General features: G+C 41.0%; 1 protein-coding gene across 1 annotated transcript; it reads left to right on the top strand.

The window, feature by feature from the left end:
- Positions 1 to 2,033: 2,033 nt before the first annotated feature.
- LOC102432724 (3-oxo-5-beta-steroid 4-dehydrogenase-like) lies at positions 2,034 to 12,693 on the top strand (the record flags this gene model as incomplete). Its single annotated transcript, XM_006108674.3, has 2 exons — positions 2,034 to 2,126; positions 12,526 to 12,693. Coding segments are annotated over exons 1-2 (261 nt in total), but the record flags the coding sequence as incomplete, so codon positions are not given.
- Positions 12,694 to 13,476: the final 783 nt, after the last annotated feature.

Below are 13,476 nucleotides of genomic sequence, written 5' to 3' on the forward strand. Positions count from 1 at the left end.
AGAATGTTTCAGTATCCTACATGTGATGGTTGTTATATAAATCTACACATGTGCTAAAATTCATAGAGCTAGAAAGTCAATAATAAAGAGATATTCTAGCTAACATCTTAGCACACAAAGGTGGCAATGAGTGATGGACTGATTTGACAACTGATATTGAGGACCATTACTGCCCACATTCCACACTGCCCCATGCTGGTGGAAATTATTGTGCCCACTGCCTGTGTGTATATTAGCAAGAATGAATTTCCTAGAGAGAGGGCAAGTCAATTTTAGGCAAACTTCAGGACACTTCCATCATCATGGACTGTTGCACAGTCCTTTAGAGGAAGATTAAAATCAATAACCATTGTTTCCCTAATTACTACTTCTTTCCTTTTCATTAACAACATCCAGAATCTTCCCAGGAAGGATTAACCCAGCGGTTCTCAACCTGTGGGTTGCAACCCCTTTGGGGGTCGAAAGACCCTTTCACAGGGGTTGCCTAAGACCATCAGAAAACACATATATAATTACATATTGTTTTTGTGATTAATCACAAAATTGTTTAATTATGTTCAATTTGTAACAATGTGCTGGGGGTCCAAATCCCAGCAGGTCCAGGGGGTCCCCAAAGGTGTGGACGGAGTCGGGCGAAGAAGGAATGACACGAAGACAGGCCTTCAGTTGGTCAGCAGCCTAGTCAGGACCTATAGCCAGGATCTCCAGCCAAAGTTCTGGTCGGAGTTCTGGTCAGGAACTGATGAGGATCTGACGTTTATTGTCTTATCACATCCGTATTTATACCAGCCGATTCCAATCCCGTCAATTTCTATTACAAGGGTTAAGGTGTTTCTCATCTCCATTCCAGGGAGTAAAGACCATGTAGCTTAATTACCCGCCTGGCACTTAATTAAGGGGTTGTATCCCCTCTCCAACCTCAGGGAAAGATCCCCACCTGGGGAAACAACCTTTCTCGGAGAGGTGACCTTGGTTAAAACACATGGCGATAAAGGGAGCAAACATATTAAAAACAGTATGCTACATACGCCAGGTCCACTGAAACACATGCTGTGCAGATGCCTCTTTCCTGCAGCGACTGCGTCAAGCAGCAAGGATGGACCGGCCTCCGGCAACAATGACATTGGGGGTCACCACAAAATGAGGAATTGTATTAAAGGGTCGCGGCATTAGGAAAGTTGAGAACCACTGGATTAACCCCAACTCCACATGTAGAAATGGCTTCTACTAGTATTCTCTTAAGGCAATCAAATCAGTCTTTTATTTCCTTTGACCACTCTGATTGATTTAGCGATGGATGGTTCAACCAAAAAAGACTATCGAGGCAAAAAAGACTCCATTCCTGGGTTATGGTTGAGCTATGGAGGAGGTAAGCTCTGTGTTAGTGGACCTGAAGCTGGAGCTGAGTCACTTCAAGGGCTGATTACTGTCTTTCAATGATAAGGGGAGAGTCAGCTGAGAAAGCCAGGAGACAGAGGGTGTGAAACTGTTTCCTGCCTTTTCCTTTGTTCCTCTGGCCCAATGTTTCCAAGTTTACCTCAATGTGGTAGCAATCCAGACCCCTGCCCAATCCTGCTGCCTCAGAATCTCCAGGGAAGTTCTGGGACAGGAACTACTCTAGTCTCACCTTAAGCTAGTCCTAATGTTGACGTTTTCAGGAATACAAACCAATAAATTTCCTTTATATTCTAAGAGAATTTGAGATAGACCTGTTAGTTGGCAACGAAAGCATCCTAACAGAACCCCACTCGATTCCTTTCCTTTGTTGTTGTTGTTCAATCTTTTCTTTGCAGAGGTATAAGCATAAACTCTCAATTGAGTTATTCTTATGTCTCGAATAAAGTTCAAAGGACAATCTCAGTATTTCCATAACAACCTAGAAGAAAACAGGTTGAGAAATAGATCTGTCAATCTCTCTTCCCTCCCACTGCTCCTCCCTCTTGCCCTCCTTTCTTTGATTAAATAGGCCCTAGGACACCTGTCCAAAGTGTTCGGAATCACTCCTAGAAATCTGAAGTCCTAGGCTCTCCAAGATGGAACTCACTGCAGTAGATCACCGCATACCTCTAAGTGATGGAAACAGCATTCCTATCATTGGGTTTGGTACCTACCAAGACTCTGTATTGGTAAATTTATATCTCTTTCTGTATTTTTTTAAATAAGAAACTTTTCTAAAGTATAATCTGTAATTCATTTTAAATGGATCTAATTGATTCACTTTTTGTAATAATGAAAGCAACCTCCAAGGACTATTGTTTAGCTGAATGAGTATTGAGCCAAACATTAAACTAAATCAATTTGTGATTTAAAATGATCTTGGATTAGAGAATGGGACCTTTCTGCTTTCTTGACTAAAATTCAGCGGGGTGCTTCTTATTTTATTGATCTCAAGCACGTGAAATTACTGAGTTTATGGCCTGTGATTTTTTAAGTTCATATTTGAGCACTTTCAATTCAGTCTAAAATGCATCTCTGTAACAATATGTTTACAAATACATCTCCTAGGGCAAAGGAAACTATGGAGAAAATAAACAACTAGGACTATATCAAAATAAGCTTCTGCACAGCAAAAGTAACCATCAACAAAATGAAAACGGAGCTCACAGTATGAGGGAACATTCTCACCAACACTTGCTGATTTTTTAAATTTATGCAACTCTGGTTTTAATTTGCACTTCCTTTCAACTCTACATGAGATTAATTTTTCATATTTTTATTAGACATTTGGAGATCTTTTGCAAAGTGGCTGTGTCTTCCACAAATGTTTCTTTATTGGATTTCTCTTCTCTTATTGCTATAGTGGATTTTAAAAATATCTGCATATGAGTTATATCTATGTGAAAATATCTCTTCCCACATACCTTTTTACTCTTTTAATGAATGGTGTCTTCTGATGAACAGAGATTCCCAATTTTAATGTGCTCACATTTAGCACTCTTTAATTTATCATTAGTACTTTCTGTGGCTTGTTTAAGAAATCCTTCTCTACCCAAGTGTTAAATTGGGAAATCTGGGAACAGCCTCTGAGGAGATTTGCATGCTGGAGGCTTGTTGGAGAGTACTCTCAGAGACCAGACCTGTAAGGGTGTGTGCAGTGGGGACAGCTGAACTGCAATGCAGTTGCTCATCAATGCCACAGGGAGTTCTGGAATGGGAATGGTGCCACAGAGATGTGCTGAGTTCAGGTAAGAGCATCAGGCCTTTATACCCTGGGTCATCCATAGAGGGAAACAGATGTGAGTAATGAGCAGCCAACACTTCTGAGGACTGAGGAAGTGGGGTTCATTATGACATGTTCTACCCCAGCTGTCAATTGCCTTTATATGCTAAGTTCACCCCTGGGAACAGCTCTTCCAGAATTCTGTTTGGTTTGTTTCCTGGGAAAATATTTAAAGAGGTAGATTAGCAGGATGAATAAGGCCCTTGCCACTAAAGCTGTCTTCAATTGTAACTTCTACTTATTCTCTTCCTCCCAGAATACCCATTCTAAGTTCCCTGTATCCTTAGCCAATATCTCTGTTAGTCTGGGTGACTTACCTAGTATTATGTCCCAAATCCTCATCCCTGAGTTGTCTGAATCCCTAGTCAGCTACCGTCTCAAGTCATGGCTGCTGCCCTGTCCATTAACAATCACAATTGGTAATAAGTATATCATTGGTTCCCCTATCCCCTTGTGATAAGTTATCTTACCCCTGCCAACATGGCAATTCTTTCCTTGAATGCTGAACTCTTACAATAAGGAGGCTGATTTCCCCTGTGAATTAGGACCTTTAGAGTCACACAGCCTAAAATTCAGGGATGGGAAGCACACATTTTCCAAGTAGGTCAAAGGGAGTGATGCTAAAATGAATCACTCCAACTGGGTTTTCAGACTCATGTATTGTACTTATTGCACAATACCATACAAATATGTTGCCCTAGGACATATGTTATATCCTGTAGTTCCAAAGACAGAGAAGCATCGATCAGACCGTCAAACCTCAGAGGGAAGGTAGGGGAGGGTGGGGGTAAGGGGGAGATATCAACCAAAGGACTTCTATGCATTCATATAAGCCTAACCAATGGACACAGACAACAGGGGGGTGAGGGCATGAGTGGGGCGGGGGGATAATGGGGGGATAAGGACACATATGTAATTCCTTAATCAATAAAGAAAAAAAAAAGCAAGTTCATCCTTAAGGACTTGCTCATTTCTCAAGTGGAGGAAGGGTGCTATTGGCCATTTTAGGAAACAGAACTCTTTATTGAGCGTTCTTTTATTTTATTGAGATTGTCATTAATTGTGAAAAAAAATCTTTGCACTTCAGATTCTCCTATCATATCACTTATTTCAGTCTCCATATATGGTATTCTATTTGATCTTTCTGATTTTTTTCTCTAAAATTTATTTTCATAACAAAGCTGTTAGAATTTATATAGAATTCTCTAATACTACATTTAAAAATTATAAAGTTTGTTGTTTATGTTCACATATCCAACTGGTTTATCCAGATAGGTTAAAATTAATTAGTAATTAATTACTAATTTAGTAATTATAGTTCACCCCATTGCTGCTTCTGCCATGTAAGGGTGAATATTTTTTTAAATATGTATTTATTGATTTTAGAGAGAGAGGAAGAGAGAGGAAGAGAGAGAGAGAGGAACATGGATCAGTTGCCTACAGTATGCACCCACGTCCTGGGTATATGCCATAAGAGGGAATTGAACCAGTTACCTTTTGGTACATGAGATGATGCTCAAGAAACTGAGCCACTCAGCCAATGCAGGGAGAATACTTTATTTTATTTTATCTTATTTTATTTTATTTTTTATTGTCTAAAGTTTTACATGTGTGTCCTTTTTCCACAATTGACCCTCCCATTTCCCCAGCCATTCCCACCCGGGGCAAGCCCCCAGCACCCTAATGTCTGTGTCCATTGGTTATGCTAATATGCATGCCTACAAGTCCATTAGTTGCTCTCTAACCTCCCCTCCCCTACCATTTGTCTCTAGATCGATCTATTTTTCTTCATCAAATTATGTTGATCATTTTATCCCATATATTAATGAGATCATGCGATATTTATCTTTCTCTGACTGGCGTATTTCGCTTAGAATAATGCTCTCCAGTTCCATCCATGATGTTCCAAATGGTAACAATTCCTTCCTTTTGACAGCAGCATAGAATTCCATTGTGTAGATGTACAACCATTTTTTAATCCACTCATCTGCTGATGGGCACTTAGGCTGTTTCCAAATCTTAGCTATGGTGAATTGTGCTGCTATGAACATAGGGATGCATATATCCTTTCCGATTGGTGTTTCTGGTTTCTTGGGATATAGTCCTAGAAGTGGGATTACTGGGTCAAAAGGGAATTCCATTTTTTAATTTTTTGAGGAAACTCCATACTGTCTCCCACAGTGGCTGCACAAGTCTGCATGCCCACCAGCAGTGCAAGAGGGTTCCTTTTTCTCCACATCCTCGCCAGCACTTGTTGTTTGTTGATTTGTTGATGATAGCCATTCTGACAGGTGTGAGATGGTACCTCATTGTTGTTTTAATTTGCATTTCTCGGATGATTAGTGACTTTGAAAATGTTTTCATATGTCTCTTGGCCTTTTGTATATACTATATTTAGGTCCTTTACCCATTTTTTATTGGATTGTTCATTTTCCTTTTGTTAAGTTGTATGAGTTCCCTGTACATTTTAGAGATTAAACCCTTATCAAAGATAACATTGACAATATGTTATCCCATATTTGCAGTGAGCTTTCTTGTTCTTTTGTTAATGGTTTCTTTCACTGTGCAGAAGCTTTTTATTTTGATGTAGTCTCATTATTTTGTTTTCTCCTTAGTTTCCATTGCCCTAGGAGCTATATCAGTGAAGATATTGCTATGACATATGTCTGCTATTTTGCTGCCTATGGCTTCTTCTAAACTCTTTATGGTTTCCCGTCTTATGTTTAAGTCCTTTACCATTTTGAGTTTCTTTTTGTGTATGGTGTAAGTTGGTGGTCTAGTTTCATTTTTTTTTTTTTAAATATCTGTCCAATTTTCCCAACACCATTTACTGAAGAGACTGTCTTGACTCCATTGTATGGTCTTGTCTCCTCTGTCACATATTAATTGAGCATAATGGTTTGAGTCGACTTCTGGGTTCTCTGTTCTGTTCCATTGGTCTATATGTCTGTTCTTGTGCCAGTACCAGGAAATTTTGAGAACAGTGGCTTTGTAATACAGCTTGATATCCGGTATTGTGATCCCTCCAACATTGTTTTTCCTCCTCAGGATTGCTGTGGCTATTTGGGGCCCTTTTTAAAAATTCCATATGAATATTTGAAGAGTTTGTTCTAAGTCTGTGAAATATGCTGTTGGTATTTTAATGAGGATTGCATTGAACCTATAGATTGCTTTGGGTAGTATGGACATTTTAATTTTGTTGATTCTACCAGTCCATGAACAGGGTATATTCTTCCATTTGTTTATGTATTCTTCTATCTCTTTTTTCAGCATCCTGTTATTTTCTAAGTACAGGTCCTTTACATCCTTGGTTAAATTTATTCCTAGGTATCTTACTTTTTTTGTTGCAATGGTAAACGGGATTGTTATTTTAGTTTCTCTTTCTGTGAGTTCATTATTGGTATATAAAAAAGCCACAGATTTCTAGGTGTTAATTTTGTATACTGCTACAGTGCCGCATTCATTTACTAAGTCTAGTAGTTTTTAAATGGAGTCTTTAGGGTTTTCGATGTACAATATCATGTCATTTGTGATAATGACAGTTTTATTCTTTTACAATTTGGATGCCTTTTATTTCTTCTTGTCTGATCTCTATGGCTAGCACTTCAAGTACTACGTTGAACATGGGTGGTGAAAGTGGGCATCCATGTCTTGTTCTTATTAGGGGAAATGGTTTTAGTTTTTGCTATAAGGCTATTATTATGTTGAGGTATGATCCCTCTATTCCCACTTTACTGAGAGCTTTTATCAGAAAAGGGTGTAGGGTTTTGTCAAATGCCTTTTCTGCATCAATTGATATGATTATGTCAATAAAATCAAAAAATATTTTATTGATTTTTTACAGAGAGGAAGGGAGAGGGATAGAGAGTTAGAAACATCTATGAGAGAGAAACATCCATCAGCTGCCTCCTACACACCCCCTACTGGGGATGTGCTCGCAACCAAGGTACATGCCCTTTACCAGAATCAAACCTGGGACCTTTCCGTCTTCAGGCAGAACCTCTATCCACTGAGCCAAATGGGTTAGGGCTGATTATGTGATTGTTGTCTTTTAATTTGTTTATGTGACATATTATGTTTATTGATTTGATTTGTGGATATTGTACCAGCTTTACATCCCTGGAATAAATCTCACTTGGTCATGGTGTCTGATCTTTCTAATGTAATGCTGGATCCAGTTTGTTAAAATTTTGTTGAGGATTTTAGCATCTATGTTCATCAGGGACATTGGCCTGTAATTCTCTTTCTTTGTAGTGTCTTTATCTGGTTTTGGGATTAGGGTAATGCTGGCTTCGTAGAAAGAGCTTGGAATTGTGCCTTCCTCTTGAATTTTTTGGAATAGTCTGAGAGGGATAGGTTTTAGTTCTTCTTTGAATATTTGGTAACACTCCCCTGTGAAGCCATTCAGTCCAGGGCTTTTGTTTCCTGGAAGCTTTTTGATTACTGTTTCAATTTCACCAGTCATTATCAGCCTATTCAGGTTTTTTTTTATTCTTCCTGATTGAGTTTTAGAAGCTTGTATTTTTCTAGGAATATGGCCTTTTCATCGAGGTTGTCCAGTTTGTTGGAGTAGAGTTGTTCCTAATGTTTTACAATCCTTTGTATGTCTGTAGAGTCAGTTGTTACTTCACTTCTTTCGTTTCTGATTTTGTCTATTTCTGTCTTCTCTGTTTCTTGGTGAGCCTGGCTCTAGGTTCATCAATCTTGTTTATCCTTTCAAAGAACCAGCTCTTGGTTGCATTTATCTTTTCTATTGTTTTTTGGCCTACAAGTCATTTATTTCTGCTCTGATCTTCATTATTTCCTTCCTTCTGGTTACCCTGGGGTTTTCTTGCTGCTCTCTTTAAATTGCAAGGTTAGATAATTTACCTTTTCTTTTTTCTTTTTAGGTAGGCCTGCAGAGCTATGAACTTCCCTCTCAGGACTGCTTTCACTGTGTTCCATAGATTTTGGATTGTTGTGTTTTCATTGTAATTTGTTTCATTGTCATTTGTTTCCAGAATACTTTTTATTTCTTCTTTGATCTGTTTGCTATTAAACCCAATCATTGTTTAATAGCATGCTATTTATCCTCCAAGTGTTTGATTTTTTTCATTGTTTATATTGTAATTTTATGCCATTGTGATCTGAGAAGATGCTTGGTATGATTTCTACTTTCTTGAATTTGAAGAGACCTTGCCTGTGTACTAACATGTGGACTATCTTTGAAAATGTCCCGTGTGTACTAGAGAAGAATGTATAATCTGTAGCTTTGGGGTGAAATGTTCTGAAGATGTCTATTAAGTCCATCTGATCTAGTGAGTCATTTAGGATTGCTGTTTCTTTGCTTTTTTTTATTTTTTTATTTTTTGCTTAGAGGATTTATCCAGTGGTGTCAATGAGGAATTAGAGTCCCCTACTATGATTGTATTGCTGTCAATCTCTCCCTTGATATCTTCCAGAAGTCTTTTTTCTGTACTTGGGTGCTCCTGTATTGGGTGCATATATATTTACCAGAGTTATTTCCTAGTGCTGAATTGCTCCCTTTAGTATTATGAAGTCGCCCTCCTTATCTCTTGCTGTGGCCTTTACTTTGAGGTCTATTTTGTCAGATATAAGTATTGCTATCCCAGCTTTTATCTCATTTCCATTTGCATGAAAAATTTTTTTCCACCCCTTCACTATCAGTCTGTGTAAATCCTTTATTTTGAGATGGGTCTCTTGTAGACAGCAAATATATGGGTCACGTTTTCTTATCCATTCAGCTACCCTATGTCTTTTGATTGGAGCATTTAATTATATACATTTAATGTTATTATTGATAGGTACTTGTTTGTCACCATTTTTATTCTTCATGCTTATGTTCCTTCTTGCTTTTCTATTTCTTCTTTTTATAGCAGTCCCTTCAGTGGCTCTCAAGCTTCCTAATGCCGCGACCCTTTAATACAGTTCCTCATGTTGTGGTGACCCCCAACCATAAAATTATTTTCATTGCTACTTCATAACTGTAATTTTGCTACTGCTATGAATCATAATATAAATATCTGATATGCAGGATGTATTTTCATTGTTCGTGACCCACAGGTTGAGAACTGCTGCTGAGCATTTCTTGCATTTCTGGCTTGGTAATAAACTCTCTTAGCCCTTTGTTGTCTGAGAAGCTCCTGATTCCACCTTCAATTTTGAATGATAGCCTTGCTGGGTATAGTATTCTTGGATTCAGTCCCTTGCTTTACATCACTGTATATTTCATTCCATTCCCTTCTGGCCTGATGTGTTTCTGTTGAGAAATCAGTTTTTATTCTAAATGGGAGATCCCTTGTAGGTAACTTTCTGTCTCTCTCTGGCAGCCTTTAAGATTCTTACTTTGTCATTGATGTTTGCCAATTTAATTATGATGTGTCTTGGTGTCGGTCTTTTTTGGGTTCAACTTGTTTGGGACTCTATGTGCTTTTTGGACTTGTATGGTTTTTTTCTTCCCAATATAAGGGAAGTTTTCTGTCATTATTTTTTGAACAGGATTTCTATTCCTTGCTCTGCTTCCTCTCCCTCTGGTACCCCTATTATGCAGATGTTGTTTCATTTTGTGTTGTCCCAAAGCTCCCTTAGGCTCTCCTCCTGCTTTTTGTTTTCTTTCCAGTTGCTGCTGTGTTTGTGTGTTTTTTCCTACCTTGTCATCTAATTCAGTGATGCAGTCCTCAGCCTTTTCTAGAACACTGTTGAAGCCTTCCACTGTGTTCTTTATTGCAGGTAGGTCATTCATTATTTCCTCTTGGTTCCTTTTCATGTTAAGGACATTCTCATTCAGCTCCTTATAAGTCTCATTGAGTTGTGTGTATTTTTCATCTAGACATTTGAGCATCCTTATTAACCATTACTCTGAATTCTTTCTCTGACCTGTTACTTGCCTCCATTTCATTTAAGTCTCTTTCTGGTGATCTTCTTTTTCTTTCCTTTGGGGATTGTTTATTTATCTCCCAATTTTTGGCTGTAACGTTTTCATTGTTTCTATGTCATAGATCCAACTGCTTTTCTACCCAGGTCCTTTTTGAGGTGGTGGTATGTAGTTAGTGGTTTGGGGGTTCCAGTGATGTGGTCTCTAAGGTCTTCTGGGCTTGGTGATCTAGTGGAGCCCCCTACTTGAGCTATGTGGGTTCTCTTGATGTAGTTGGGTCTTGAATGTTAGTTTCTTATTTGTGGATGAAGTTCATTCACGGATTGGCAATGTGACTCATCCCTGGCTTCATTGTGCAAGCTTTTGTGGATACGATCATGGTTCCGGCCCTTGTGGAAAGGGTTGCCTGAGGTCTCATAGGTACATGCTCACTGTGAGTTCCCAGTTCATGGCCTGGGAGGAAGCCGTCTCGGGGCCTGAGGGTCAGGTACTCTGACTTTGGCCAGTGTTGTGGGACTTGCTGGGGTAGCATCACTCTGCAACTTACTATGAGGGCCCCAGAGCCCGTGACAGTGGGGGGCGGCTATCCCATTGTCTGCGGTTAAGGCAGTGTGACTCTGGCAAAGTGATTTCCCTCTCTCAGTTATGAGGGTGTTCAGGAGCCAGCAGCTGGGGATATAGGAATATGGGGAGTCTGTGGCTGAAACAATGTGACCTTGTCTAGGGAGGTGAGTCCTCAGTAACACACCAAGGTGTCCAGAGGAAGGCAGCTGGGAGGGGGGTGTCATGGATCCTGCTAAGGGAGCCATATGCCCTTGGTTGGAGATGCAAGTGCCCAGTGGCAGCTCACCGAGGGGCCCAGGAACTGTGTGCCGGGGCTATGTGCTCACAGGGTCTACACACTGGAGTTGCATAATCATGTGTGCTGCCGGCCCTGGGGAGGCAAAAGTCCCAGTTTCTGCTTCAGGAGATGTGTACCTTTGGTTAGCTATGCACGCCCACTGGTGGCTTACAGAGGCACCCCGGTGCCCTCTGCTGGGGCGGTGGGCTCAGGGGCCCACGTGCTGGAGTGGAGAAACTGAGGGGACTGGATGCCGGCAGCCGGGGTCACACCTTATAGCAGCTCAGAGAGGAACCCAAGAGCCACATTACTGGGGCAGCAAACTCAGGGAGCCTGTGCGCTGGCTCAGTGTGACTGCGGTGACTGGAGGTCGGCAGCTGATGAGGGGGAAGTTCAAGTTTCTGCTGCCGTGGCCTTGTTCCCTTGGTTGGATATGAGCACACCCAATGGCAGCTCACGGAGACACCTGGCAGCTGCCTGCCAGGGTGGCAGGCTCAGAGGGATCCACTTGCTGAAGCCAAGCAACTGTGGTGTCTCTGGGCAGGCAGGTGGGGAGGGGGAAGTCCCAGTTTCTGTTGTCAGGGCTGTGTTTCCTTGTTTGGATATGAGCGCACCCAGTGGGGGCTCACAGAGGCACCCGGGAGCCAGGCAATGGGCTCAGGAGGCCTGTGCAGTGGAAACGCAACTTTGGTGTCTGGAGGTCAGCAGCCTGGGAGGTAGAATTCGCACTTACTGCTGCGGGATCTGTGAACCCTTGGAGATGGACATCCCAGGGTCTGAAGGTCTGCAGATCTGTGGGCGGGGAAGCAGGACTTTGGCTGATGTGGCTGCAGGGTCATGGGAAGTGTCAAAACCAGTCTAGATGGTTGTGCTGATGAGTTCCTAGAGGAGGCCACTCTCCCCTTCAAGATGGTCTGGGCTCCATGCCTGAGCCCCGCAGGCTGGAGAGTGCCTGCAGCAGTGGTAGGATCTCCCTGCTCAGAAGAGCCTGGTCTGCCAGCCTCTGATACTCCTGCTAGATTTTCCTGTCCCTCACTCACTCACACACACTACATACATCCACACACTCTCCTTTCACCCCCTCACTCACTCACACCCATACTGCCAGCCACCATCTTCTGTTCCCATTCTTTTTTGTCTTGCTTCTTTTCTTCAGTATATTTATTTGATATTCATCCATGTTGCTGTGTCTATCAATAGTTCATTCCTTTTTACTACCTGTTAGTTTTCCATTCTGTGGCTATATCTCAGTTTATTCACCCAAACCTTTGATTTATAACTAACCTACGTCAATGAACTGTGCCTTCCTATAGCATGGAAACCATGAAATATCTTGTCACTGGTAACATTGATCAGGTCACATTTCTGAAACCATAAATCTAAGACCTGGGATGGATGGAGTCTCCCACTGAGGATGGAATACTCCCTAGAAGGTCAGTTTCTCCAGCCTCTAGATACCATCTTCCAATCACAACACCATGGAATTGGGAATTTGTCATTTTCACTCTACAGCAGTGTCCTGATTAATACCGATTAAACTAAATGAAAGACTCATTTCTTTTCTCCCAAACTTCAACCCCTTTATTTCAGACTCCTAAGGGGATCTGTAGGGCAGGAGTGAAGTTCGCCATCGATGTTGGGTACCGGCACATTGATGGGGCCTACTTCTACCGGAATGAGCACGAAGTGGAGGAGGCCATCAGAGAGAAGATAGCAGAAGGAAGGGTGAAGAGAGAGGATATTTTCTACTGCGGAAAGGTGAGAGCTTCCCTTCCCCTCCATCCCCTCATATTAATGATGGACCTGATGTCACTGTTCTCTGCCCAAGAAAGTTGGACTCACGAAGAGGAGTGAATTTTCAACTGCCAAATTCCTTACTCTTGCCAAGATGTTAGGGACTAATAATCCCCTTGAAGTGGGCTTCGGGCAAAGCTTTATTCATACATGGGCACGGATTTAAAACAATATGCAAAGAATCAAGTCTATAGAGCAAAAATTAGGGAAGTGGAGGGACAGGAGGAGATGGTTCATATTACAGAAGCATTTGCTAAAGGTTTCTTTAAACATTTATGCCTTCTTTGGTGCCAATTTGTTCATAGATAACTAACTCTTTTTTTATTAAATCTTTATTGTTGAAAGAATGACATATGTCCCCCATTGAGCCCTTCTAGCCGACCTCCAACACCCACCCCAGGCCTTCACCATCCTATTGTCTGTGACCATGGATTTAATATGTGTGTATGTGTGTGTGTGTGTGTGTGTGTGTGTGTGTGTGTGTATGTATAGACATAGATAGATAGATAGATATATCTATACACACACACACATACACACACACACATACACACACACACACATGCATACAAGTTCTTTCATTTATCTCTTCCCACCCAGCCAACCTCCCTCGCTTTCCCTCTGTTCAATGCTTCTATGTCTCTGGAACTATTTTGTTTATTTTGGAACTATCAGTTTATTTTGTTCATTAAATTCCGCTTATGAGTGAGATCATGTGCTACTTGTCTTTCTCTGACTGGCTTATTC

The sequence above is a fragment of the Myotis lucifugus genome, unplaced genomic scaffold, assembly GCF_000147115.1.
Source record: "Myotis lucifugus unplaced genomic scaffold, Myoluc2.0 scaffold_3095, whole genome shotgun sequence".
Classification (NCBI taxonomy): Eukaryota; Metazoa; Chordata; class Mammalia; order Chiroptera; family Vespertilionidae; genus Myotis; species Myotis lucifugus.